Source organism: Impatiens glandulifera, chromosome 1 (genome assembly GCF_907164915.1).
Source record: "Impatiens glandulifera chromosome 1, dImpGla2.1, whole genome shotgun sequence".
NCBI lineage: Eukaryota > Viridiplantae > Streptophyta > Magnoliopsida > Ericales > Balsaminaceae > Impatiens > Impatiens glandulifera.
In genome coordinates, this window is record NC_061862.1 from 86,719,271 (window position 1) to 86,746,636 (window position 27,366).

The window sequence follows — 27,366 nt, forward strand, 5'->3', positions numbered from 1 at the left end:
TCATTAGGGAAGAAATGATATTAGTGGTTAAATGAGATTGTTGGTTGACTAAAATGAGAGTAAGAGATCAGTGATGACTAGATGGTTGGTTTGCCATGAGGGTAAAAATGGTTGGTAATGTTTATATAGTTAGATGCAAAATGCTCAAAGTGAGGTCGGTGATGATGGAATGGATGGTTTACCAAAGTGATGATACAAAATGTTGGTAATGTTAAGGTGATTGTGTGCGGAAGTGAGGTCACGAGATTAATAATACGAGAGATGCATTAGGGAAGAAATAATACTGGTGGTTAAATGAGATTATTGATTGACCGAAGTGAGGGTAAGAGGTCGGTGATGATTAAATGATTGTTTTATTAAAGTGAGAGTAAAAGAGATTGGTAATGTACAAATTATTCGAAGTGAGGTTACATGATTAGTAATATGAGAGATCAATTATAAACAAAAGATATTTACGGTTAAAATATGTGAATGAGATAGTTAGTTTGACCGAAGTGAATATGAGGTCACGAGATGAGAAGTCGATTACATTGATGAAAAAATGTGATTAGATGATTGATTAATCGAAATGAGATCACAAAATTAGTAATAAGAGGACATTAGAGAACAAATTATATTGGTAGTTTAAAATATGTGAATGAAAGTGAGGTAATTAAGAGGAGGTTTAATGAAGTTGGTATATAAATATAAAATGAGATAGTTCATTAGCCATTAGCCGAACTAATAGTAAAAAATTAAGGTAAAAATGTTCTAAGTTATTTTGAGTGGTAAAAAATTGATCAATATTAATATTTAAGGGAAATAATATTAATATTTTTAGACCATTTATTTTTAACCATTATTAATATTTTTTTTATAATAATATATTTTATAATAAAAATTATTGAATAAAGTTATATTTTATATTAATTATTTAATAAATATGTAAATAAAAAATTAATATATTTAATTAAAATAATACTTTTTTTAATATTAAATTTTAAATTATTAATTATTTATATATATATATTCATTTTGTAACGTATCAACTTTTTTTAATAAAAGTTAACCTTCTATAAAAAAAAATAAATATATATGCGTACATATAAAAAGTAATAAATAATATATATTCAAATAAAAAAATAAAAATAAAATCGTGGAAGGATAAGGGATAGTTTGGGAGGGGTGAGAAAGAATGATATCACGTTACTAATTTTGATTGAAAATAAAAAAGTGTGTATAAAGAAAGAGAAAGAAAATATTTTTTTTTAGAGAAAGATTTTTTTTTTCCTGAACGATGTTTCAGTAATATATATTTATTTAATTATTTAAATAAATAAATAAATATATTAATTTTTTTTAATATTTATTCAATTATCTATTATAATAAAAAATTATTTAATAAAATTATATTATATTATTTATGGTTGATAATGGTCCATTTTACTAAAAAAAAAATAAACCATCAAAATCAATTTAAAAAAAAAAAATCGTAAATAAATTAGTCATGAGATATTTTAGAATTCTATTTTTCTAAATAAATATAACAATTATTCAAGTAAAATTTTATATTGATAATTTGATCAAAAACTTTATAAAAAATATCAAATATATTAATAATTTTAAGTTATTTAGTCAAAATAATTAATTTTATCGATTTATGTGATTGGTCGGTATGCAACTTATTAATATATTTTATTAATATATTTGATATTTCTTTTAAGTGTTTTTCAAATAAATAAAAATTAAATTTCAAATTAAAAATAAATAAATTATATAACTTTAGATATTTATGCATTTAAAAATATAAATTAATATTAAATTTGAATTCACCAATCAAAAATCAATTCAAAATTAATTAAATTTAAATAATATTATTTTTATCTAAAATATCTATCATATATTAATTAAATTTAAATAATATTATTTTTATCTAAAATATCTATACATAAATAATATTTGGTTTTTGACGCATAACTAGGATATATATATATATTAATTAATGTTTCTCTATCATGAAAAAAATATCATAATTTAAATTTATATATTAAAATATAAATAATTAAATTTAAAAAAAATATATTTAAATATTGATAGTTGAATTTATAAAATAATAATTTAAATAAATAAATATATAATTAAATTTAGAATACATTTAATAAAAAATTAAAATATTAAAAATAAAATTAGGTTATTTTTAGAATTGAAACTTACAAGAAAGTTATATTGGGAAATCTTTCTTGAAATAGGCTTTGTTGGCTTTTTTTTATTAATTTATTTTGACTATTGAGTGTCTGTCCTAAGACAAGTGAAGAAAATCCTCAACAACCAACCTCTGCCTACTTACGAGAAAGAAGGCAAGCTCTCGCCCTTCTCTCTCTATCTCTCTCAATCAGCACTCAGCAGCCATAGCAGAAGAGGGTACCGATCCTTTTACCATTCTCCATCTGATCGCTTGTAGTTGGTCTCCAATTCTCACTCGACCGGCTTCTTTATGCACGCGGAAAGGGTCTGATACGGAAAATGGCTGCGTCTGGAATCGATCTCGACTTCTAGAACCTCTATTTTCTTCTTCCCTGCCTCGCTGCTGGTGCGATATACCTTCCATCATCCTTATCGGACTCGGGTTTCAAGCTTTTGGTTCTATATCTAAAAGGCTCATTTCATCTCATCTTACATGTAAGTTCCTATTTTTCATCACTGTTTAAGTTCATTTATTGATAAGTTTTGTTAATGAAATCAGATATATGTGAATTTGGTTGTTTTTCTACCTGTTTGAAAACTTGTGTTTTGTCACATCTTGTCATAACACAATCATGCTACTATTGAAAAATCACTAAAGTTTTGTATAAGATTGTTTATGGATTATAATTCATATTATTTTCTGAAAAGTGTGTTTCATTTGATTAAAAGATTATTCTATAGTGTGTTTTTTGGGATTATTGTGGGGATTATTATTTGAATTATTTTCTATGATCTTTGGCAAACATAACCAACCAATGTAGATTTTTTACATAATATGTATAAAGAATTGTTAGCCTTGAGATTGAATGTGCATCTTGTCTTGTCATTTTAGTCTTGTATGAACATCAAAGCTTGCTATGTTATCATATCAATGAAGTGCTTGTTTAATGAATTAATAGTATTTCTCATATTTTACAGCCTTTATATATTATTGCACTATGTTAATACTTATTATTTTGTAGTGGACGGACTCTTGTCACTCCACAATCGTAACCTAACACGTATCCAAACCATCCCTTTCCAAATAAAATGAAGTCAAAACTTTTAAACCTTTTATAGTTTGGATTTTAAAACGAACTAGGTGGTGACTCAAAATGGAAGTTGTTGTGTTTTAGGATAACTAAATTTTCTCCCCTAAAATGAGGGGACAATTTTGTTGTTACAAAGGTGTTTAAAACATATTTTGTCTTTGAATTTTAACGGAGCTTTAAACTACCTATGATTCCTATATTTTACATTGTTATGTTCGATTTCATGCAAATGTAGTAGAATATTGTACAACTTTATAATAGAAGCAAAATCTTTGGAAGATTCCAATTTCCATGTATTCATTTTCAATTATTATTTTTTAAAAGTAAGAAAATGCTAAAGTTCCATCATATTTGCTGAAATTAATGTCTTGAATGGACAGAATGATTTCTATGTATACTCACATATATATATATATATGTAAAAGTTTAGTTTCTCTTATGTTTTCAGAATCTTGTGAAATTATATAGCACGATATTCAATCAAAAAAATATCCTACAAATAAATTCTTTCTAATTATTTCTAAGGTTAAGCTTATTTGAGTGCTGTTTTCCATAACTAAATGAATTTCTCCATTTCTTGCATTTATGTGAAGTCAATAATAAGTTGTTGAGCAAACGACTAGCTATGGTGATGCGTGGCACTTACTAGTACAGTCATTATGGGGTCTTTTTAAACTTTATAAGCTATTTGTTTTATCTACATTACAATTGATGATCCACATACTCTTTATCTTCAATCGTCTTTAATGCTTTTTCCACCAAATGAGTGTCACTCTATAGTTTCTCATTGTAGAAAGATAAGGAAATAGAGTCAATAGTTCATTTGTGGAACCGATTCACTTGGTTATGGTTTCCGTGTAATCGTGGTCTTTTCTCGTAGCAACCTTTGGGGTAAAGGTTTCCATTACTAATTTTTTGCTTCTTCTTTACAAACAAACAATTGTCAATTCAACTATCAGAATTCATAACCAGTGAAATCTCTTATAACATTAAGGTTCTATCTTGACAAAAGGATATGTCTTCATAAGGATAGTTGATGAAGGAGAATTAAGGTTTGCATGCCTATTGCCTACCTATTAAATCTACAAAGTAAAGAATATGCGTGCAATAGATAGTCTGTCTCTCTTCTTTAGAGATAAGGAAACTTAAATTTATTATTTTCGTGAATTTGGAGTGCATGTGTCACGAATCACACCAGTGGGGGCAAATGAGATTTATTGTGGACTCACTAGTAGATTAATATTTCTTCTGTAATCGTTTTTCTTTCCAAAAGGCCAGCTTCCCATAGTGCATAAGCTGATAGATTCATTTTCATGTGTTGGAATACCTTCACTAGTTGGTTATGGCTAGGGATTATATAGGGAATATCATAGAAGAGGAAGTTATGATGATTTAAGAAGTATATTCTCTCTATAATTGCCATTTCGGGTATCAATAGCATCCTTTTTCTCTTGTGTATCATCTTCTTCTCAAATAGCTCTATCATTCTCATATCATTCTAAGTTTATCAACTGATTCTTATTCACTTCTTTTTTTCTGAAAAGATGAAACCATTTTATTGATGCACATTTTTGCGAAGGTTACAGAATTGTGGTGAAAAAAGATCCTTATTGAACTGTTAAAACATGATATGTTTTTGTGTTGGCTTTTCTCCTAATATTGTCGTGAGTATAATATGAAATGTGTAGGTGGAAATCCTAAAGTTCTATTTCCATCATAGTTGGAGATGAATGCTTAGTGTTGTCATTCCTTTACTTAATCTAAAATTTGAATCTTTTAATGTTGTTTGCATGACAGTTGGTTCCAAGTTGGAGGTTAAGAATTTTGAAGCAACAAAACACATTGAAAGGTGACATCCGTCATTTCTTTTTTGAAACACACCATTCGTAAAAAATGAATACAAATGGAGTAAGTGCAGACATCAACCATTATGGTGTATTTGTAGATAAAAATAAAGTCAAGTGCAACTATTGTGGCAAATTAGTGTGTCACTCACAACGTCTTAAATCACATTTAGCTGGTCTTGGAGGAGATGTGGCTCCTTGTGAGGAAGTTCCATTAGATGTAAAGGAGTTTTTCACAAACGAAGTACTAGAGAAGAAGAAGACACACTTGCATAGGGAAGTTCGGAGTTTAGACTATTCAAACATTTCTTTTGGCAAGAGGAGGAAGTGTCACCTTCAATCAAACAATATTGAGATTGAAACCATTGACATTGAAGATGCTCGTCATGGGGAACAAGAACAAAAGCACATAACTTCTTTACCAGCAGCTTCTGTAGAATGTCGTGAAGCTCAACCCCTCATAGACAGGAGTCAAAAAATTATTGCTAGGTTCTTCAATGAATCTGGTCTTGATATCAGCCCGGCCAATTTATCTAGGGTCAAGAAGGTGATTGATTCTATTCTTGGCTCTGAGCAGATGGATAACAATATTATTATGCCTAGTTCCTCAATGCTGGAAGGAAGGTTCCTTCAGGATGAAGTGAAGCAAATGCATGAATATGTGAACAAGATCAGAGATTCATGGATGAACACAGGTTGTAGTATCTTGTTGGATGGGTGGTTTGATGAAAATGGGAGAAACCTTGTTAACATTCTAGTTGAATGTCCACAAGGTCCAATTTATCTTCGTTCAGCTGATATTTCTGATGATAATGCCTTGGAGATCTGCCTTGACGAAGTTATTGCAGATATTGGGGTAGAGAACGTCATTCAGATCATAACATACACTGTGTCGCCTAATATGAAAGCTGTTGGCAAGAAATTGAAGGAGAAGTACCAAAACATTTTTTGGACAGTGAGTGCATCTCATTGTATAGAACTCATGTTAGAAAAGATGCAAAGCATAGATATGATAAACAATGTCTTGATCAAGGCTAGAACCGTCACAAAGTTCATTGATGATTGTGCTGAAGTAGTGGAGCTTATGAGGACTCATACTCGTGCTCACAACTTGGTTAAGTCCTCGAGACATAAGTTTGCTGGTTGTTTTCTGACTTTAGAGAATATTGTATCAGAAGAGGAGAATTTGAAGAAAATGGTCACGTCCTCAAAGTGGATCACATCATCGTGGGCTTCTAGCACAGAGGGAAAAGAAGTGGCTGATCTGGTGGCTGATCAATCTTTCTGGGAGGATGCAAGGATTGTCTCACGAGGTACCATCCCTCTGTTGCGCGTCTTGGATTTGATTAACGAAAATAATAAAATCATGGTTGCCACAATTTATGAAACAATGGATCAAGTTAAAGAAACGATAAAGGAGGAACTCAACGGACAAGAGTCTCAATATATGCAGTTGTGGAGTATTATAGACGAGATTTGGGACGACTATCTTCATTCCCCACTCCATGCTGCTGGTTATTTCTTGAACCCGATTCTTTTTTACTCCGCTGATTTCTTCAGTGATATAGAAGTTATTAGTGGTCTTATGTGTTGTCTAGTGAGAATGAAAACGTTTGAATCTTTCGAATATACAATCACTACACAGCTTGATGAATATCAAAAATCCAAGGGTAGTTTTGGAGAAGGAAGCTCATGTGACAGGCTAACAAATATTTTACCAGGTGGGTTATACTTATTTCAGCTAATAAAACTAATTAATATGGTCTTTTTTTTTTTTGTTAAAAAGTGTTTAATTTTTAACTTGCAGCTGAATGGTGGTCGACTTATGGAGGGCAATGCCCGGAGTTGCAGAAATTAGCTGTGCGGATTCTGAGCCAGACATGCAACGGTGCATCGAGATATCAATTGAGCAGGATATTCGTGGAGAAGATGCTCACAAGTGGAAAGAGTTGCGAAGAGCAGAAGCGACTGTCTGACTTGACATTTGTGCTGTATAATATTCATCTACAAATTGGCATTTCAGGTATGGGTAGCAGCAATATTTTAAGGTAACATATATTTTAAGTTTGTTGAAACAGAATGTTAGGATGTAACATGAATGGACCTATATAACTGAATTGGGAAGATGAAGGATTTTTTTTATAATAATTAGTTGTTGTAACTTCTCTATGGGATAGAACTATATTTGAATTGAAGAGACAAAGGATTTTATTTAATAATTATGGGATGGACCTATTTCTTTCTAATTTAGTTTCTTACATATTTGGTTTAAGAAAGTTTTTATATCTTATGTATCGAGATTAATTGCTTGCATGACGAAGTTTGTGCACTTTAACGCATTTTAAGATATTCCATATTGAAATCGCCCACTTATTATTTACCTGATACATATTGTTTGGTAAATTGGAAATGAAATATATATATGATTTTTGAAAACAATTTTTGCCTTTTAAAATTCTTAGAGCTATATTTTTAGTTAGTTATTCCTTAGAATATGATTTTTAGATTTTCCTTTCTGCTTTTCAGTTGGCCTTGAATGAGTTCATGCTGATTTTTTTTTTTTCATCTTGGGTACTTGTGTGCATATTTTTGCCTTTTCTTTATTTTGTGATTTTCTGACATTGACTCAACAATATCTATGATTCATGATATTTTGTTAAAAGAAAATGAAAGTTTTTTCACATCCAAATATAACTACTTTTTAGAAAGAAAAAAAACAAAAATAAATGGAGAATATGAATGCAAAATTCAGGTCAAGTCAATTTGAAGAAAGAAAAGGACTTTCATACTTACAAAATTCTGAAGTTCAATTAAAGTGGTTAACTATACATAGGCATATGAGTAACTCTTTGGGTACCTTTTGCCTAAAGATACCCTTTCTCCACCTTGGGTGTTGAGGATGTAAATTTCTTTTTCTGAGTGTTGTAAATGGAAACATGAATAAACATCAGTAATTTTATGAGGGGATGAATGACAAATTTAGGATTTTAGTAGAATGGTTTTGTCAAGTTTAGGTCTTTCCTATTTTTTATTTTGTCGTTTAAAGAATTTTCATTACAATATTTTCTTATATTTATTTATTTAACATGTAATGAGATATCATTTTATTTTATATTTCTTTAATATATGTTTTAGCATGTCATCAAGCAATAACCCTAGTTTCCTTTTTTCAACTTTGTTCTTTTATTTTTCTTATTAAATTAAGATTTAAAGATATGAATCATACAACCCGACATGTTCTCTCTTTCCACAACTCTTCTTCACAGCGACAAAGCAAGACTGGGACACGATCCAAAAGGTTTGGCACGACGAAAGAGACATCTTTGAGAGGGCGACGGAGCTAAGTTCGACTTGATAACGCTGCATGGCGGAGTGAGCCTCAGAAAACTACGTTAAAGCAATAAAGAAAAACTGTTGGAGCTAATAAAGAGAATGTCTTCATCACACACCTGGTGGAGAATGGCGTCTACCTGCCACAATGCTTTGACTATGACAATGTACAAAGAAAAATGTTAACATTATGACGAGGGTGACCGACGTACATGGATAGAAGCACTTGCGGTCCTGGGGATTGGAGTGCCTAAGAAAAAATGGAAAAAATAATATTAGTATATTTTTAGTTGTGTTTTGTATTTTAAATAAATATAATAAGTTTGTATTAATGAAGATTAACACCTTTATTGACATAGAAATTAAACCCTATTAGTGATCTAATTTTTTATTTTTTTATTTTGGGTGCCTGTGTGGGAGGGGCTAGTTGGCCTTACCCTAAGGCCTGCCTTGCATAGAAGGGAACGTGACCAAACAATGCGATTTTAGTATAACAGTCTCAAAACAGTCAAGATTACGCCTAGAATTGTGCATGTTAATTTGAGTATGGAGAATTGAGGCTCAATCGTGCTTAATTTGAGCGGGGAGTCATCATTTCTGCTTCAAAATGAGTTCCCGATCTAATATCCAATGTTTTCTTCGCATAATAACGGTCCACCTCTCAAACTCTTAATTTAATTTAATAAGAAGAAAAATAAAATAAGAAAGGTGAAAAAATTTAGGGTTATGGTTTGATATTGAAGTGTAAAAATATATATTAAATAAATTAAAGATATTAATAGGTAGTTTTAAATATAATCAAATATTATAACTAGTGTTTTTCAAACAGAACAAAAAATTAAGAAAAAATTAAACTTTACAAACTCTTTGATTAAAGTCTTAAATTTCTCATTTATCCATCACAACCCCCATATTCCTAACAGACAATGTGACACAAAAACATTCTCTTAAAAAATGTCAAATATTTTAGTATAAACATTTCAATAATATACATAGTATTTATACTTAAATAATATATATATATATATATATATATATATATATATATATTATTTTTATAATTAATTTTGTAAATTATTTTTATAATTTATATTTAAATCATGAATTATTTGCAATAATTTTAACAATATTATTTGATATAATTTACTAATTAATTTTTATATCTAACTCTCAATTTTAATTAAATGAGATTTTTTTTTTAAAATTATTCTATAAATATTTTTTAATTCAAAATTGAATAATATTTTTTTTAAATATCTTATTCAAATTATATTGGTTTAAATAAATTAATTATTTAATTTAAAACATATTTTAATTATACATATATTTAATAACTTATTTCTATTAATCTTTAAATTGTTTTTTTTTAAGTGTTTTAGGCAGCTACAATTGGGTGGCATATCCATAAATTATTATAAATATATATTTTTTACACAAATATTATAAAATTGAATTATTATTATTTTAATTAAAATAATAATTAATGTTATTGTTTAACAAAAAAAAAAAAAATATATATATATATATATATATAATAACACTTAACTAAAATGACTATATTTGTAATAATTTATTTTAATTGTATCTAAAAAAATTATAATAAATATAAGATTAGATGACTTCACATACTATTAAAAAATAGAATAAATGAAAGAATAATATTGATACTATAAAATTTATTTAATGGTTCAGTATTTTTTTAATAGATATATTTTAATTAATATTTTGACTCTTAAGATAATAAATTGTTTATAAAGTTTTTTTTAGAGAATAAAGTAAAAGTTGAAATACTGATGTTCAAAAGAGAAAACACATAAACATATTTTGCTAAAATATTATTTTTATCTATTTAAGATAAAATGATAATTTACGTTAAAAAAATGGGAAAATTAAATTAAATTAGTAAAACGAAAAAATTAAAATTTTGAATAAAATGACCATATTTGTAATAATTTATTTCATTTGTATCTAAAAAAAAGTTTTTAGAAAAAAATTACATTAAACTAGCATGTATCCCGTGCATTTGCACGGATAATAATATAAAAAACCGTGAAAAAATATTACAGTAAAAATGTGATAACATTTTTAATTTTATTTTTAACCATTTTAAGTTTATGGGCGGGTCAACCCACAATCCGACTCAAGTATCCATTTACTCTCACATTTCAGAACGATCTCTAAAACAATTGATACAGTTTGATTCCTCAACTCATTTAGCTTGACCTTTAGAGTCCACTTCTTCCCCATACTACGAGTGAAAGGAAAAATGTAAAGATTACCATTAAAGTAGCATATACGAGACTTACTATATCCATATGAATTATGTCATCTATCTCTATAAATATGACGGAATTCTTCCATTATTGCTCACCAATAATAGTGAAATTTATACTGCGGAGTCAAAAGAGAATTATGACTAATTAAAAACTATTGATGAACCACCGCGTTTATCAAATTTAGTATTGAATTTAAAATATAAATTGTTATTAGCCTAGTTGGTTAAAGGGTTGACTTGTTTTGTTAGGTTGCAAGTTCAAACCATACCTATAACATTTTTATTTTTAACCGGTTGAAGTTTATGGGCGGGTCAACCCACAATCCGACCCAAGTATCCATTTACTCTCACATATATATCCAAATTAACCACAGCTCTCGACCCGACACTCCAGACACTTTAAAAATTAAGCATCATTATATATATATATATATATTAGTTAATTAAAAAGTTGAACTTATATTGTTAAAATGTCTCGCGTTCATCAAATTTGGTGTTGAATTTAAAATATAAAATGTTATTAGCCTAGTTGGTTAAAAGTTGTACTTGTTTTTGTTAGATTGTAAGTTGGAACCATACCTATAGCATTTTTAATTTTATTTTTAACCGTTTTAAGTTTTTTTTTTTTTTTTTTTGAGAACGTCCGTTTTAAGTTTATGGGTGAGTCAACCCACAATCCGACCCAAGTATCTATTTACTCTCACATATATATCCAAATTAACCACAGTTCTCGACCCGGCAATCCGGACACTTTAAAAATTAAGAATAATTATATATATAAATCAGTTAGTTAAAAAGTTGAACTTATATTGTTAAAATGTCCCGCGTTCATCAAATTTGGTGTTGAATTTAAAATATAAAGTGTTATTAGCCTAGTTGGTTAAAGGGTTGTACTTATTTCGTTAGGTTGCAAGTTCGAACCATACCTATAGCATTTTTAATTTTATTTTTAACCGTTTGAAGTTTATGGGCGGGTCAACCCACAATCCGACCCAAGTATCCATTACTCTGACATATATATCCAATTTAACCACAACTCTCGACCCGGCAATTCAGACATTTTAAAATTTAGGCATCATTATATATATAGATATGAGATTAAATGACTCCACACAATATTAAAAAAATGGAATAAATGAAAGAACAATATTAAAAAAAATTCAAACCTATATATTTAATATATATAGTGTATCTAACAATTATGGATGACAATTTGAAACCGCCCCGTGAAAATCGAACCGAATTGCCCCATTTGGGACGGTTTTTCCTCGAAACCGAACGGGGATGGGGCGGGGATGGTATTTGTGTCCTCCGCCCCGAACCCGCCATGATCTCACCCCGTTTTTTCCCCGAACTTTATAAATATAATTAAATATATTAAATCACTAATATATTTATTTATTCACTATATTTTATAAGAGTTGTAAGTTTATTTCTTTATAAAAATATAAAATTTCAATATATATTATATTTAAAAAATCGTTTATATAATTTTATTATTTTTTAATTTTTTTTATTAACGGTGCCCCGCGGAGATTCCCCGAAATCGAATAAAACCTAACGGGGCGGGGATGGTATTAAAAAAATCTCCGAAACAAAAACGGTGCGGGAATGGTAAATGCATTCTCCGCCCGAACCGCCCCATTGTCATCCCTACTAACAATTATGATACTATAAAATTAATGTCAAACACAATATAATGGTAAAATTTATGTAAGAAAATTAAAATGATTATTAATTTTTTATAATTCACGTGTAAAGATGTAAATAAAAAAATGGAACTTAAATGTGTTAAATTTTTATATAATCAAATTTAATTAAGATAAATTTATGTTTATTGTATTTAATAAAATATTTTTAATCTATGGAATATAGCAATCATTAATATATTATATAGTGTGATTCATTTTGTTTTTTATAATTTTTTTTTTATAATTTTATGTCTTAACAGATCGAGGTGGAAAGTTTACATCTAATGAATTTGGAAAATTTTGTAAATCCCACGGCATCAATCATCAATTAACAACATCATTCACACCACAATAGAAACGACGCCGCAAAGAGAAAAAACTGGACAATCATTAACCCAGTTCGATCTATGCTCAAAGACAAACAAGTTCCTAAGATGTTCTGATCTGAGGCTACCAGCTGGAGTGTGCATGTTCAAAACCGATCTCCAACAGCGGCGGTAGAGGGAATGACTCCTGAAGAAGCTTGGAGCAGTACAAAACCAGTGGTGGAATACTTTCGCGTGTTCGGGTGCATAGGGTATGTGCATATACCAGATCAAAAGAGAAGTAAATTGGATGATAAAACAAGAAATGTGTTTTTCTAGGGGTCAGTGATGAATCAAAGGCATGGAGGCTAAGGATGACAATTTGAAACCGCCCCATGAAAACCGAACCGAATTGCCCCGTTTGGGACGGTTTTCCCCCGAAACCGAACGAGAATGGGACGGGGATGGTATTTGTGTCCCCCGCCCCGATTTAACCTCGTTTTCACCCCGATTCTGCCCCGAATACCATAGACATAATTAAATATATTAAATCACCAATATATTTATTTATTTACTATATTTTATAAGAGTATTAAAAATATTTCTTTATAATAATATAAAATTTTAATATATTATAATATATATTATATTAAAAAATTCGTTTATATAATTTTATTGTATAATTTTTATTTTTATTTTTAAATAAAAATTATTAACGGTGCCCCGCGGGATTCCATAAAACCAAAAAAAACCGAACGGGGCGGGAATGCTATTAAAAAAATCCCCGAAATTAAAACGGGGCGGAGATGGTAATTGCATTCCCCGCACTGAACCGCCCCATTGCCATCCCTAATGGAGGCTATATGATTCAAAGATAAAGAAAATTGTAATAAGCAAAGATGTTGTGTTCGATGAAAGTAAAGGTTGGGATTGGGATCAAACAGATGCAGAAAGAAAAAATCTTGAATGTGTAGACGAAGAAGGAGAGAACGCAAAAGGAGGAGATGATGTGACAATTGTTACAAGTCCCATGATGACAAGTGGAGATTCGTTTGCGTCGAGTGCCTCAGGTGGTAGCTCGACTCCACCAAGTCTAGTTTTGAGTCCAAGTTCGACGTCTCTTCCAAGCTCAAGCAATAATTCACCAAGAGCATCTGAAAGTGAAGCAACTATAGGGACACGTCCACGCAGAACACCAAGAACACCAAAATAATTGGTTGATTATGTTGTAGGTGATGGAGAAGATGAGGACTTTTTGTCATGTTGTTGATGATGATGTTAGAAAGTGATCCGGTTCAATATGATGAGGCAACGAAATACAATATTTGGAGAGAAGCTATGGAACGTGAAATCAAATCAATGGTGAGGAACAACACCTGAGAGATAACCACTCTACCTAGAGTCATCACACCAATTGGAGTGAAATGAGTTTATAAAACCAAGTTGAATGAAGATGGTGAAGTCGATAAACACAAGGCAAGGTTGGTAACAAAAGATTATGCTCAATGCTACGGCATAGACTATACCGAAGTCTTCGCTCTAGTTGCAAGGCTCGACATAATTCGAACCATATTTGATGTTGTAGCACAATCGAATTGGGAGATTTTTTAGTTGGATGTCAATAGTGCGTTTTTACATTGAGATTTGAAGGAGGATGTGTATGTGAGACGGTGTTACGACTTGTTTCGTAAGGTGTGTTTATGGGTTCTTGATCTCTAGGACCGGTGGAAATTCTATAATTAAAGGGCATCGGAAGGTTTTTAATAGAGAATTTGGGATGAGGGGATAGAAGAACCAATGGTGAGAAGAGAAATATTGTTGGTCTATACCAAACAGTCCATAATAAATAATAATAGAAAAATGGGGGCGAAGTTCATATCTTCATTATTTCATTCATGGGTCCTTAGGGAAGAAAGATCAGCCTTATATAGGTGATGTCTTGCCCCATAATATTCGGTTACAACAACTACTAGAAAATAACAGAATTCGATTTGTAAAATAGAAAAGGAAAGCAAAACAAAATATTAAAACAATAAATAGAAATCTGGCCTATATGCACAATAGGACCGAGAAAGGGTGCCGAGAAAAGTTGCTGGAGACCCTAACATTATCTCCCCCTTCAAAATTTGTCGCCCTCGATGAAAAAGACCGTGGTCTGCCGAGCCTCTAATGCGCATGCCCAAAATTTCAAAGAATTCGGTCAGACTTCCGTAAGTCCAGCAAGTGTCGGAGTCTAGGACCGCATTTCTTAAAAGCCTTCGGTCTTTCTGCTCCACAATCAGTCCTTCCTTCAGCCCAACATGCCAGGTGCAGCAAAAGGGCCATTTTTCTTCCGGGCATACTCTAAAATGTCTTCAAACAACCAAGCCCGGTCTTTTATCCAAACCAGCAACACATGTGCAACAACATAGCCATGTCTTTTAGTAACCTTCCTGGCTGATGGTCGGTTGTTGGGTTGTTGGTTGACCCCTTTGATTATGTGCTGTAAATTTTCAGGAGTGTCTTCCAAAATAAGTGAAACAATTTGGCATTCGTTCTTACTTTTTATTTGTACCGTGGCAACAACATTATAATTTTCCAAGGTCTTGTCCAGCTGGTCGTCTTGCATTATGTTGACCTACGCCCGATGCATATTCTTCAAGACCGTGGTTGTGTCTTGCTTCTCATAAGAAATGGTCAATGCTTGCAAAGAAATGACATGTTCACTTCCCGCCTCAAGCAGCAAAGGTGGATCATCTAAAATAGGTTCTTGAGTAGGTTCTTGAATGGGTTCTTAGTGATTACCCGAGTCCATGAATAATCTGGATTTGGTGCTTGGCCAGACCGTGCTAACAATTGATGGCTTGGGCAGCAGCGGCGATTCAACGCTGTACAAGGGTCTGCGACCGAATCGCAGCAAGAGATCTTTCTTGAATACATGCCACGTCAAGGCTTCCATATGGTTGCGATTCTGCAAATATGAGTCATGCCACGTTCTTGCCCCTTTTGAAAAGTAAGTGCGGACAATGTCTAGTTTTGTGGCATCATTCGTCTTTCCCACCTTAAAGACTTGCTCGGCAAATATGAGCCAGCCCTCCAAATTAGTCCCATCAAATTTAGGAATATTAACATTTGTGAGTCGGGTTAGAGGAAGGTAGCAAGAAGCATTAACATAGGGTCGGGTGTAGGGATCTTGGCCATTTCCAGAAGCACCTGTTTCAATGGCTGTCAAACTTTTTCCAGCAGCATTGAACCTTCTGTCCATATTTTTCTAAAAGGCATTGTGCAAAGCAGCTTATTCGGTCATGTGTTGTTGCAGGGAAGCTTGCATGGAGGTATATTATTGGGACAGGCCTTCGAGTAGGGTCTTAAGAGCATCCGTCTTTGTTTGCTACTGGGTTTCTTTCATTTGAGGATCGTCTTGCTCTGATACCAAGAATGTTACAACTTGTTTCGTAAGGTGTGTTTATGGGTTCTTGATCTCAAGAATCAAGTTCTTGATCTCTAGGACCGGTAGAAATTCTATAATCAAAGGGCAGCGGAAGGTTTTTAATAGAGAATTTGGGATGAGGGGATAGAAGAACCAATGTTGAGAAGAGAAATACTATTGGTCTATACCAAACAGTCCATAATAAATAATAATAGACAAATGAGGGCGAAGTTCATATCTTCATTATTCCATTCATGGGTCCTTGGGGAAGAAAGATCAGTCTTATATAGGTGATGTCTTGCCCCATAATATTCAGTTATAACAACTACTAGAAAATAACAGAATTCGGTTTGTAAAATAGAAAAGGAAAGCAAAACAAAATATTAAAACAACAAATAGAAATCTGGCCCATGTGCACAATAGGACCGAGAAAGGGTGCCGAGAAAGGGTGCCGAGAAAGGTTGCTGGAATTATTCTAGGACCGAGGCCTTAATTTGGAGACCCTAATAGACGGCCATAAGGGTTTATAAAGAAAGGGGAAAAAGAAAAGGTGTATAAGCTGAGGAAGATACTGAATGAGCTTAAACAGGCCCTGTGAGCGTGGTATAGCCGAATTGAAGGATATTTTCTGAAGGAGGAATTTGAAAGATGTCCCAGCGAACACACTTTGTTTACTAAGATAGAGGAGGTAATATTCTCATTGTCAGCCTATATGTCGATGATTTAATATTTACCGGAAATGATAAGAATATGTGTGAAGAGTTTAAAAAGTCAATGACGCTAGAATTTGAGATGTCAGATTTAGGAAAAATGAAGCAATTTATTGGGATTGAAGTGAAACTAGGGATGTAAATGGGTACATGTATGCCCGATACCCGTGGGTACCCGATGGTCGAGTTCGGGTATTTTAAATCGGGTTCGGGGTCAGGGTCGGGTATGGGGAGGAGAGAAGGTACCTGATCGGGTACGGGGTCGGAGATGGGGAGTGTGCGAAACTCAAACCTGATACCCGACTATATTAATATTAATATATATATATATATATTTATCTATTGCTAAATATTAATATGACATTTCACATCCCATCATTATCTTTATAATAATTACATCATTTAATTTGATCTTATCCACATTCCACACTTACCCACATTTCATCATTTTCCGTACTTCATTTTTTATTATAAAAAACTTCGTTCCTCCTTAAACACTCTTCTATCTTCTCTCTTCATCCTCAATTATAAAAAATTATCTCTCTCTTATCATTCTTTATCTTCATCTCTTAAAAATTTTCAATATTTCTTTTTCAAAATTATAGTAACAACAAAATTGTTATGTTTTTCGACATCTATAACATCTATATAGGTAAATAATGTTTCTATTTTTTATATTTCGATATTACTACTATAAAGTTATTTATTATTTAGTTATTCATCAATGTTTTTTTATAATAAAATATATAAATTTAGACTTTATTCAGGTAATGGGGTACCCATCGGAATCGGGGATGGAGAAGATATAAGGATACCCGTCGGGGTCGGGGTCGAGTAGTAAAATGAAAATCGAGTACGGGGATGAGTACTTCACTACCCGGCGGGTAGGGTACCCGTTGCCATCCCTAAGTGAGACAGAGTGATGCAGGAATCTTTATTTGCCAAAAATGATATGCTCTCGAGGTTTTAGCGAGATTTGGGATGGAAGAAAGCAATGCAGTTAAAAATCTTATCGTGCAGGGAACGAAACTCGCAAAAGATGAAAATGGTGAGAAAGTAGATGAAACCATATTCAAACAATTGGTTGGGAGCCTAATATATTTAACAGTGACCAGGCCTGATTTGATGTATGGAGTGTGCCTCATAAGTCGATTCATGGAAAGTCCAAGGATGTCACATTGGCTTGCTGCAAAAAGGATTCTACGATACTTGATATGTACAACTGAACTTGGTATTTTCTACAAGAGAAGCAAGAACAACAGTCCAAGACTCCTGGCTTTCACAGATAATGACTACGCTGGTGACTTAGATGATCGCAGGAGCACAACCGGATGTGCGGTCTTGATGGAATCAGGTTCAATATCTTGGACATCAAAGAAACAATCGGTTGTTGCACTTTCTACCACCGAGGCGGAATACATAGCAGTTGCGTTCTGTGCTTGTCAGTGTGTTTGGTTTAGAAGAATTTTAGAGAAGATTGGAGTTGAGGAAGAATCGACAACTGTGATTAATTGTGACAACAATTCTACCATACAATTGTCAAAGCATTCGGTTCTTCCTGGGAAAATCAAGCACATTGAAGTAAGAATTCATTATCTAAGGGAGTTGGTGAATGCAGAAACTGTCAAGTTAGAATACTGTACACTAGAGAATCAAGTCACAGATATCTTTACCAAACCATTGAAGCTGGAGCAATTCGAGAAACTGCGTGAATTGCTTGGAATAGTTAGCTTGTCTGAAATAAGCTAAATTCAGATGAATTAGCTTAAGGGAGAGTATGTTGGAATTTGAGTAAGTTATTGGTTATCTTGTAACTGTCAATAATGTCAAGTTCTTTATGAGATCACGTTTAGAGTAATGGGGTTGAGGTAGTATTGAGTGGAGCAGCAGTTCCCTAGTTTTTAGTTTATTTTTAAACTGTTTCCTTTTTGTGTTTCTGTAAGGCTATATATAGCCACTGTTGTTGCTGAATTAATATACTTTTCACTTTTCAGTTTAACAATTTACAAAAATTCCAAACAACGGTGTGATCTTTTGTGGCGTTATGAGATGTAGTCTTTTCCTTTCTTCACTTTTGTGTTGATATTTTTTTTTGTTTTGAAATGCCCATCGTTTTGATCCAAGGAGTTTTATTTTTAAAATAGCAATGCATTTTTTTCACAAAATACACCTGGTAGGGTTTCACTACATTATGATTTCTTTTGTTTATTTTTTAGAAGTTGGAATAAAATACTCTCCTAACAAATTTTGGTTTGACTATCATAGTCATTTTTTGGATTCAAAACATTTTTAGAGTTTGTTTTGAACATTAATTTATGGACCGTTAAAAAGAAATCAAACTTATTCTTTTTTTTTATTGATTTTGAAGTGAAAAAGAATTTTTCGATCTTATTGACATTTATAATTTTTACTTTGTTTTTTTTTGTTTTTTTTGTAACGTTTAAAAATATCTTGCGTTCATTTTAATAAAAGTTAATCTTTTTCAAAAAAAAAAAATCATTGTTTTGAATTAAATCTCTTGTACTGAGTGTTTAGAATTTTAATTTCTCGAAGGTGTTTATCAAAGTATCATCTTTGATGATGCTTGATTTTCTGTTTAGGCTTTAATTAAGTCAAAATAATTCACCTTAAGATAATTAAAATCAAAGAATAATAAATAAGAAATTTAGTGTTGATATTTGTCAGATTTGGTTGCCTAGTACGCCTAATCCCATCACTCTCTAGATCTCTATATAACCCATTTAATAAGTGTTGGACTTAGAGAGAAGATTTCATAAAGTTATGTTAATAATTTAATTGAAGTATAATTATTTGAAAAAACTCTTATATATGAATGAAAATAAGTAATAATAATGATTAAGGCATGTTGAAATCTCTCAAATTCTCATTATTTATAATAAGCAAGCCTTGAAGTATAAAAATAACACAAGAATGCAATTACAGAATACAGAAAAACAAACAGGGAAATGTCATCATAACTTGAAATCTTGAATGAGCTTAAAAGCATCTTTTATGAACAATAGAAGAACCGAATTCATCGTACTGCTGCTTAGTAATCCACATCTGCAACAAAGTAAAAGTAAATAACTGATTTTCTTAGCAGTTAATTGATTAGAAAGAAAGAAAATAGACCTGTTGAAATGAACTGAGAGAGGCCAAGATTGATCCACCAATCCAAACGCTATATTTTCTCTCCGGTGGAGCGACCACTTTAATCTTAATACAATCGGGAACAAGAAGAGTTAATTCCTTACTCAGCCTTTCCACAAATCCAAGAAACATGGTCGAGCCGCCACAAAGAAGGATATTTTCAAATAAATCCTTTCTAATGTCCACATCACACTTCATAATTGAATTGTAAATTACTTCATGAATTCCAGGTGATTCTATCCCAATCAAGGTCGGACGGAAGAGAATTTCCGGGCATTCAAACCTCTCTGTTCCTATTTTGATCACCTGCCCGTCGGGCAACTCATAAGAGCTGCTGACATCGGCTGTCTTCTTCATCTCTTGGTCGTAATCCAGGGCCACGTATGCAAGCTTTTCTTTGATGTCGCGCGCTATGTCACGTTCTGCATTATTTGTGGTGAATGGGTACACTAATCTTTCCGAAAGCATGTTCATCAATGAACCTGTTAAATCATCACCGGCCAGGTTCATCTTGAACATTGCATCTGGGAGAGAATAGCCTTCGTAAATGGGTACTGCGTGGGTCACGCCATAACCCGAATCCAAGACAATACCTTTGTCAAAAAAAAAATACATGTCATGTAAATAGTCTAAGACTCTGCGTGCAATGGAACAACAACAAACCAACAAACAAACAAACCTGTTGTCCAACCATTTGCGTAAAGCGAGAGAACTGACTGAATAGCAACAGACATTGCGGGGACATGGAAAGTCTCAAACATAATTTGTGTCATCTTCTCCCTGTTGGTGTTTGGGTTGAGGGGTGTTTCTGTTAGTAGAACTTTGTGTTCTTCAGGAGAAACACGAAGTTCGTTGTATGTGTGTTGCCAAAGCTTTTCCATATCATTCCAATCGATAACAGCTCCGTGCTCCATTGGGTAATTTATGTTAAGGATACCTCTTTTTGACTGAGCTTCATCACCAGCATATGCGTCCTTTTGATCCATGACACCTGTATGTCGAGGTCTGCCTACTATGCTTGGAAATACAGCCCGTGGAGCGTCATAACCAGCAAAACCAGCCTGTGGATTGGATGGGAATGCAGTTTATATATATTGGGTTAGGTGAAAGAACAAGGCTTGTTGTAACCCTTTTCAGAAAACACTTTGAAATAAATTTATATAATATGTATAGGAAAAGCAAACCTTGATAATTCCAGTTCCATTGTCAAAGACGAGAGATTCAATTTCGTCGGCATCGGCCATCTTCTATGAGACCTGTTGTTGCAAGGAAAGATATATATTGTTTTTTCTGGAAAATTAATAATCATAAAAAAAAAAACTGCCTTCTTTTACTACAAAAATAATCTTTCAACAATTAGGCCACAAACACAAAAACAAGATCATACAAATAACCCAGCTTCTACACTTGGATCATACAAAGATGAATTCAGGATCTTCTTCTTCTTGTACCTTATGGAAGAATATCTGCAGACCCAAAATTGTGTATGTATTCCCTTCCCTTGTTCTGTCTTATAACTTATCTTCTTCCTTTAGTGGACTTTTATTAACAAGTTTTTATTTATTTCACAAGTTAGTTGTTGAGTTTTTGATCAAGTTGGTTTGTTTTAATGTTTTAAGACTGATATTTTTGTATTTTTTATTGTCAAATTGTTATTTGAGTTTTAATTTTAATTTTAATTTTTCACCTAAGACTCGAATATTCAATGATATAATGTAAATGTCGAACTATCAAAATTTGAGATTTTCTCACATGGACAAAACTTCAATAATCTTATTTTAACCTATATTTTTTGTTTATCTGATTAACCATTCTAATTTGATGAAGTTGGTGAGATTTCAATATCCAATTGTATTCCCTGGTTGAGTCTTATTAGAAATATTTACTCTTAATTTATTTCTTCTTTCTTTAGTTGACTTTTATTAACAACTTTTTCTTTATTTCAATAGTTGGTTGTTTGTGACTAAGTTGATTTATTTATGATGTTTTAAAGCTAATATTTTTGAATTTTTCAATTAAACTAATTGTAATTCTACTACTTCAAATAAAGTTGTTGCCCTATACTATAATCGAATTTTAGACCAAGTCATTTTTTTTATCTGAACAATACTGGTCAAAATCACTAATATTCAACACAAACATATTAATTATTTTTTATATAAAATTTTGAATAAGGCTGATATAATTCCTATCATTCCCCAGCCAATAATAATAATATTAGTGATTTATGGAAAGCTGATAAAAATAGAGAAATAATTTAATTTGACTCCTTGGCACACAAAATTATGCAATCTCTCCATTCTTCATATATAAAATTATTAGTCACAGATGAAACTCAATTTTGACTTTTATACCGATTTATCGTGAGTCCAAGTGTATCACAATGTAAGTCCAAACAATCAAGAATCCCTCGGAGGTTCAGGGTCTGAGCGTGATAGTTAAATTGTTTGAGTGTGTTTTTTATTACGTGTTTAAGTTTAACTACAGGGATTAGTCGCACGGAATAAAAGAACCTAGCGTTCCAATAAATAAATAAAAAATATATAAAAATTTCAGATCCATACCCCTTTTATCTTCACTTCACTTCAATCAGATTAGAAGTATTTTATACTAACCATAGCCGTACCACATTCATCGTATTCGTATTCGTATTCGCCCTTACTGATCCACATCTGCAACAACGAGTTAAGGCGCAAGTAATTTATTTTCTTACCACTTGGGATTTTTTAAGGCTAAAGTAAAAAACAAAAGACTAAAGTTACATATTGGAATGTACTAAGAGAGGCTAGGATTGATCCATCAATCTAAACACTGAAATTTCTCTTAGGAGGAGCCACCACTTTTTTTTATCTTCATACTATTCAGCAAGACTAGTTATTTCCTTTAGTTATTTCCTTACTCATTCTATCCATAATTCCAGGAAATTTTCTAATATCCACATCCACTTCCTTCATGATCAAATATGTACAGGTGATTACATGAACGATTACTGGAACAAGACTTATAGGCATATGAACCTCTATGCTCCCACCTGCCCATCCTGAAGCTAGTAGTATGGTCACTCTTCGTTAAAGAGTTAAAGAGCTCAGAGTTAGTGGAATTTATTCATTAAAGAACTGTCTATACTTTATAAAATTTTGACTATTTCTTTGAAGTTTGGTTTTATTACGTTTTATTTAACTAATTATTTTTTAATTTTAGACATGCATAGATTTATCTTGCATTTAAAATTATAAAATAATATTTAAATGATGATACCTACAATTGATTTCAAGAATTATTGAAAAACACACCTGAAAAATATTAGTTTAAGGCATTAGAATTTAAAATAAATTCAAACAGACCTTTATCAAAAATGAATTTTGTAAAAATATTCTAAAAATATTCTAAAATCATTTTATATTTTTTTTTATTTTTTAAAAATAGTTTAAGGTTTCTAATTATTAAAGAATTTAGAAATTAAAAACCCCAAACAAGTAGGATCTTAGATAGGTGCCCAGGTCGCGGATTAGGCCGGATGCGCGAGTCTGGAGCGAGTTTGGCCCAAGGTCAACAGATTTGGGTACCCGGTCAACTCGGAGGTTGGACTTCTCGGTCTCGTGCGTTGCCCTTCGGTCAAAAACCATGTTTAGCTGGTTTTCTCGGTCGAAAACCAAGCCGCGCTAAAGTTTGCAGTCGAATGGTGGGATTCCTCGGTTAGATGTAGGGGATGGATGATTTTCTCAATCGAAAATCAGATCAAAGCGAAAACGTCGATCGGATGTCAAGAACATCAAACTGCATGTTTGATGATTTCGTTATACTCATCCGTTCTTCGATCTGAAGGTATGTGTAGCTTCATTTTCCAATGTAGGACATGATCATCATCATTCTAAAGCATCATTCAATCGGAAAGGAGGTCAAATCGAGTGTGGACAAATCTTGCACAAAAATTGAATTTTTAGTTTTTAAAGTTTAATTCGTATAAGGAGCTCACCAATAGGTTCCTTATACATGTTAGGATCAAATAGAACCAAAACATGAACACTAGCTATCATTTTAAACTAATTCAAGAACTGTTTTTTTTCAAATTTTTAAAGATTTTGATTTTTGTGTAAACATACCTTAAACCAATTGTAAGTGATCCAAAATTTCTATTAACGTCTTTTAAAAGATGTATTAACATCTTTTAAACCATAATTCTCGAGCTAGAAATCAAAAATAAAAACTCGATTTTGAAAATTGAATTTGAGTATTTTCGTTTAACCTGATTCGCTCGAATTGATCTTAGGAATATCGTTTTCAAGTCAAAAATTGAACAATCAAGCAGTATTTAAAACTGGCCGAACTGAAATATAAAAATTTGAATTTGAATTTTTAATTGGAATTATAAGATGAATTGAAACTTACAGTGAGTTGAAGAACACTCATGAACTCTTTATGCGGCTTTGAGATGATCCAGAAACAAACCTTAAAGCCTATACAATTTCTAAAATTTTCAAAAATTTTGAATAATTTAATGTCAGATTTTGTAACTTGTAAGTATTGGATTGGAGGCTTGAGGTTCATCTATCTTGCTTCGTCTTGGTCAGAGAAGGCTTTTTACAGCCAACCAATGTCGGTCGTGGATGCAAGTTGATCGAATTTCAGACAAAATGACATTAATAGATTTTGTCTATATTCATTCGTTCTCATCCAGTTATGGCATCATTGTGCTTATGATTGTAGGCGAAATGATCGCCATATTAGAGTGATCATTTCAACTTTTGAAACAGTTGATTTGATTGATTATCGACAGAGCTCCACTTTTGAAAAATAAAAAATTAATTCGGCCGATTTGTTTATGAATATATAAAGGTAAGACGATAAGTTTAAGGTTTTCAATTGTTTTTTAGAACTCACATAGTAGGCTACTAAGTCTATTGCCCATTTTTTCATTAGAATTAATTCGACCGATTTGTTTATGAATATATAAAGGTAAGACGATAAATTTTAGGTTTTCAATTGTTTTTTAGAACTCACATCGTACTTATATATTTGTCCGTTTGTATCGCACGAAAATCCTAGATATATTTGAAACGTTAAAAATTATGTCCTTTGGGTCATAATACTCAATTTAATATTTAACAATAAACAATATTATTCATTTTATTAAGACTTAGGACGGCAAAGTCAAACTACTTATAGAATTAAAAAACTTATAAAATAAAACAAAGAAGTATATATATATATATATATAATTGGTTCATTTTAAAAATATTTTGATTGAAAACTTTAAAATAAATAACATATGTTTGATGAGTTTATTTATATATTTGTAATTTAAAATGTTTTAATAATATATGTTTTGTTCTATATTTATATTAATAGTATTTATAATAAGATACTTATGTTTTATATTTATTTTTTAAACTTTATATTACATATATTTTAAATTTAAAAAATGTAAACATTCTTTTAAAATTATTGTAATAATAATAAATTTTTTATTCAAATTAACTCAAACTAAAAAATGTCATCCAAAATCAGAATATGTTTCTTTTCTTGAGGATAGTATTGTTTTGAGTATGCAATGGAAGGTTCCAAAAGAACTAGAAGAAACTACAACAACAGCCTGAGCCATGGAATCGAAAAAGATGGTCTTCGCCCGTAGAAATTTTGATAATAACGGGAAAGATGAAAAAGATGACCCTAATATTAATATTTCATAAAATTTTAAAAAAAATATAAACCGCCATGTCAATATGGTTCTTTGTTACAAAATATACAAATCAACTATTCATGTGATTCTCAATAATAAGTAGATCCCATCATTATATTTATGATTGTAAGACTACTTTCATCATCAATATGAATAGATTGTTCATATTTTTTCTAGCAAGAAGAAGTATTGTAGTTTGATAATTCTTCCATCTTGCACATAATGTAATTTAGGCCTTATTAACCCCCAAATAAACTAGGGAGACCCTAACCTAGGGTACTCTAATAGAGTGTGCATAGTCAATAAATTCTAATCATAGATATCTGTTATTTTGATGCTATCCATAAAAACGGTGCTTGTATTCCACTCAGGGTCGGCCATGAGAAGCCTTGAGATTTTGGAGCCCTATGCAAATTTAAATTTTGGGGCCCCTAAAATAGTAAAATAATATAAAATTTAATTTTAATTAATAAAATAAAATATAAATAATTAATATATTATAATACGAGACTTTGAAGATAAAAAAGTTATTTTTATAATATATATTTAATATTAAAGGAGAAAAAAGAGGAAAAAATAATACTAATAATATAATATTATTAAATATAAAAAAATGGGGGCCCTATACAAGTGCATTGGTTGCCTTACCCGAGAGCCGGCCCTATTCCACTCATAAAATGATAAAGTGAAGTATCATCTTCCTTATTTGTTAATTTTTTTTCTTTATATATGTGACAATACCTTATTGGATACAGACAAATATGGGTAGCATCGAACTAACCGACTCTATTATCATTAGGTTTGTCTTGAAAAGGGTAATAGTTCGATGTCATAAAACAAGTTATCCTTCACAAATTATAAATTTTTACATATCCTAATTTTTTTTAATAGAAATAGACAAACCATTCATGTCATTATATTATTAATAAATGACAAAGTGTGGAAACTGTCTTCATACTATATATTGGCACAGAAACTCCATTGATCGGAAAAAACCCCGAAGCTGCTAGCCATGAAGTTTACTCAGTTACCTTTTCCGACCACCTTCTTTCTCCTCCTTCTCCGACGATCAATAACCGCCGACAACTCACCTGTTCAGTACGATGATCCACAACAAGTTATCGCCCTCAACTTCGGATGACAGATTTGCATTTGTTAATGGAATTGAAGTTGTTCCCATTCCGGTTGGACTTTACTACACTATGGAGGAGGGAGATGGAGATGCAGATGCAGGGGCATACGTTGCAGGGCAGAAGGGTCGATTTCAACTGGGCAGAGACACTGCAATGGAGATGGCCTATCGGCTAAACGTTGGTGGCATCAAACATTCATCTGTTCATGACCCAAGTATGTTCAGGGAGTGGACGGATGATTCAAACCATATCATAGAATCAACTGTTTTTCCCATCACTTTCACAAATCGGATCAAGTATACGAGGAAAACATCTTAAGATAGTGCACCACAAAGACTTTACCGTCTTGGTCAATGAACCGAAATTCGTAAGATGGTGAAGGAGTTAGTTTTACATGGAAGTTGCCTGTGAATTCGGGTTTCGCGTATCTAATTAGATTGCATTTTTGTGAGCTTGACTATGACACGCTAAAGAAAATGGGCAGAAAGAGTTCAGTATTCTCATAAACAATCACATGGTTTAGCCTAGAGGAGACTTGATCAAATGGGGCAGTGATATTGGGGTTGCAATCCATAAGGATTACTT

The 27,366-nt window shown here is 31.8% G+C and overlaps 2 protein-coding genes across 2 annotated transcripts; one reads left to right on the forward strand and one right to left on the reverse strand.

Annotated features, from left to right (window-relative positions):
- The first annotated feature begins 2,298 nt into the window (after positions 1–2,298).
- Positions 2,299–8,694, forward strand: LOC124919186. Its single transcript, XM_047459359.1, has 4 exons — positions 2,299–2,658; positions 5,052–6,819; positions 6,906–7,121; positions 8,365–8,694. The coding sequence occupies exons 2-4, from the start codon at positions 5,148–5,150 to the stop codon at positions 8,451–8,453; spliced, it is 1,977 nt and encodes a 658-aa protein (XP_047315315.1). The 5' UTR covers positions 2,299–2,658; positions 5,052–5,147; the 3' UTR covers positions 8,454–8,694.
- An 11,000-nt stretch (positions 8,695–19,694) lies between these two features.
- On the reverse strand, positions 19,695–21,218 carry LOC124919187 (actin-7-like). The gene is made up of 4 exons (XM_047459360.1): positions 21,153–21,218; positions 20,648–21,029; positions 19,951–20,561; positions 19,695–19,881 (listed from the first exon to the last, which is right to left on the reverse strand). Exons 1-4 carry the CDS (start codon positions 21,210–21,212, stop codon positions 19,816–19,818), a joined length of 1,119 nt encoding a protein of 372 aa, XP_047315316.1. The 5' UTR covers positions 21,213–21,218; the 3' UTR covers positions 19,695–19,815.
- Positions 21,219–27,366: the final 6,148 nt, after the last annotated feature.

Excerpts from the sequence above, each read along its gene's own strand:
- LOC124919187 (XM_047459360.1), bottom strand. The coding sequence starts at position 21,212 with ATGGCCGATGCCGACGAAATTGAATCTCTCGTCTTTGACAATGGAACT. Across the intron at positions 21,030-21,152 it reads ATGGAACTGGAATTATCAAG|GCTGGTTTTGCTGGTTATGA; the intron begins GTTTGCTTTTCC and ends TCCAATCCACAG. Across the intron at positions 20,562-20,647 it reads CGCAAATGGTTGGACAACAG|GTATTGTCTTGGATTCGGGT; the intron begins GTTTGTTTGTTT and ends TTTTTGACAAAG.
- LOC124919186 (XM_047459359.1), top strand. The coding sequence starts at position 5,148 with ATGAATACAAATGGAGTAAGTGCAGACATCAACCATTATGGTGTATTT. Across the intron at positions 6,820-6,905 it reads GCTAACAAATATTTTACCAG|CTGAATGGTGGTCGACTTAT; the intron begins GTGGGTTATACT and ends TTTAACTTGCAG. Across the intron at positions 7,122-8,364 it reads TCTACAAATTGGCATTTCAG|CGACAAAGCAAGACTGGGAC; the intron begins GTATGGGTAGCA and ends TCTTCTTCACAG.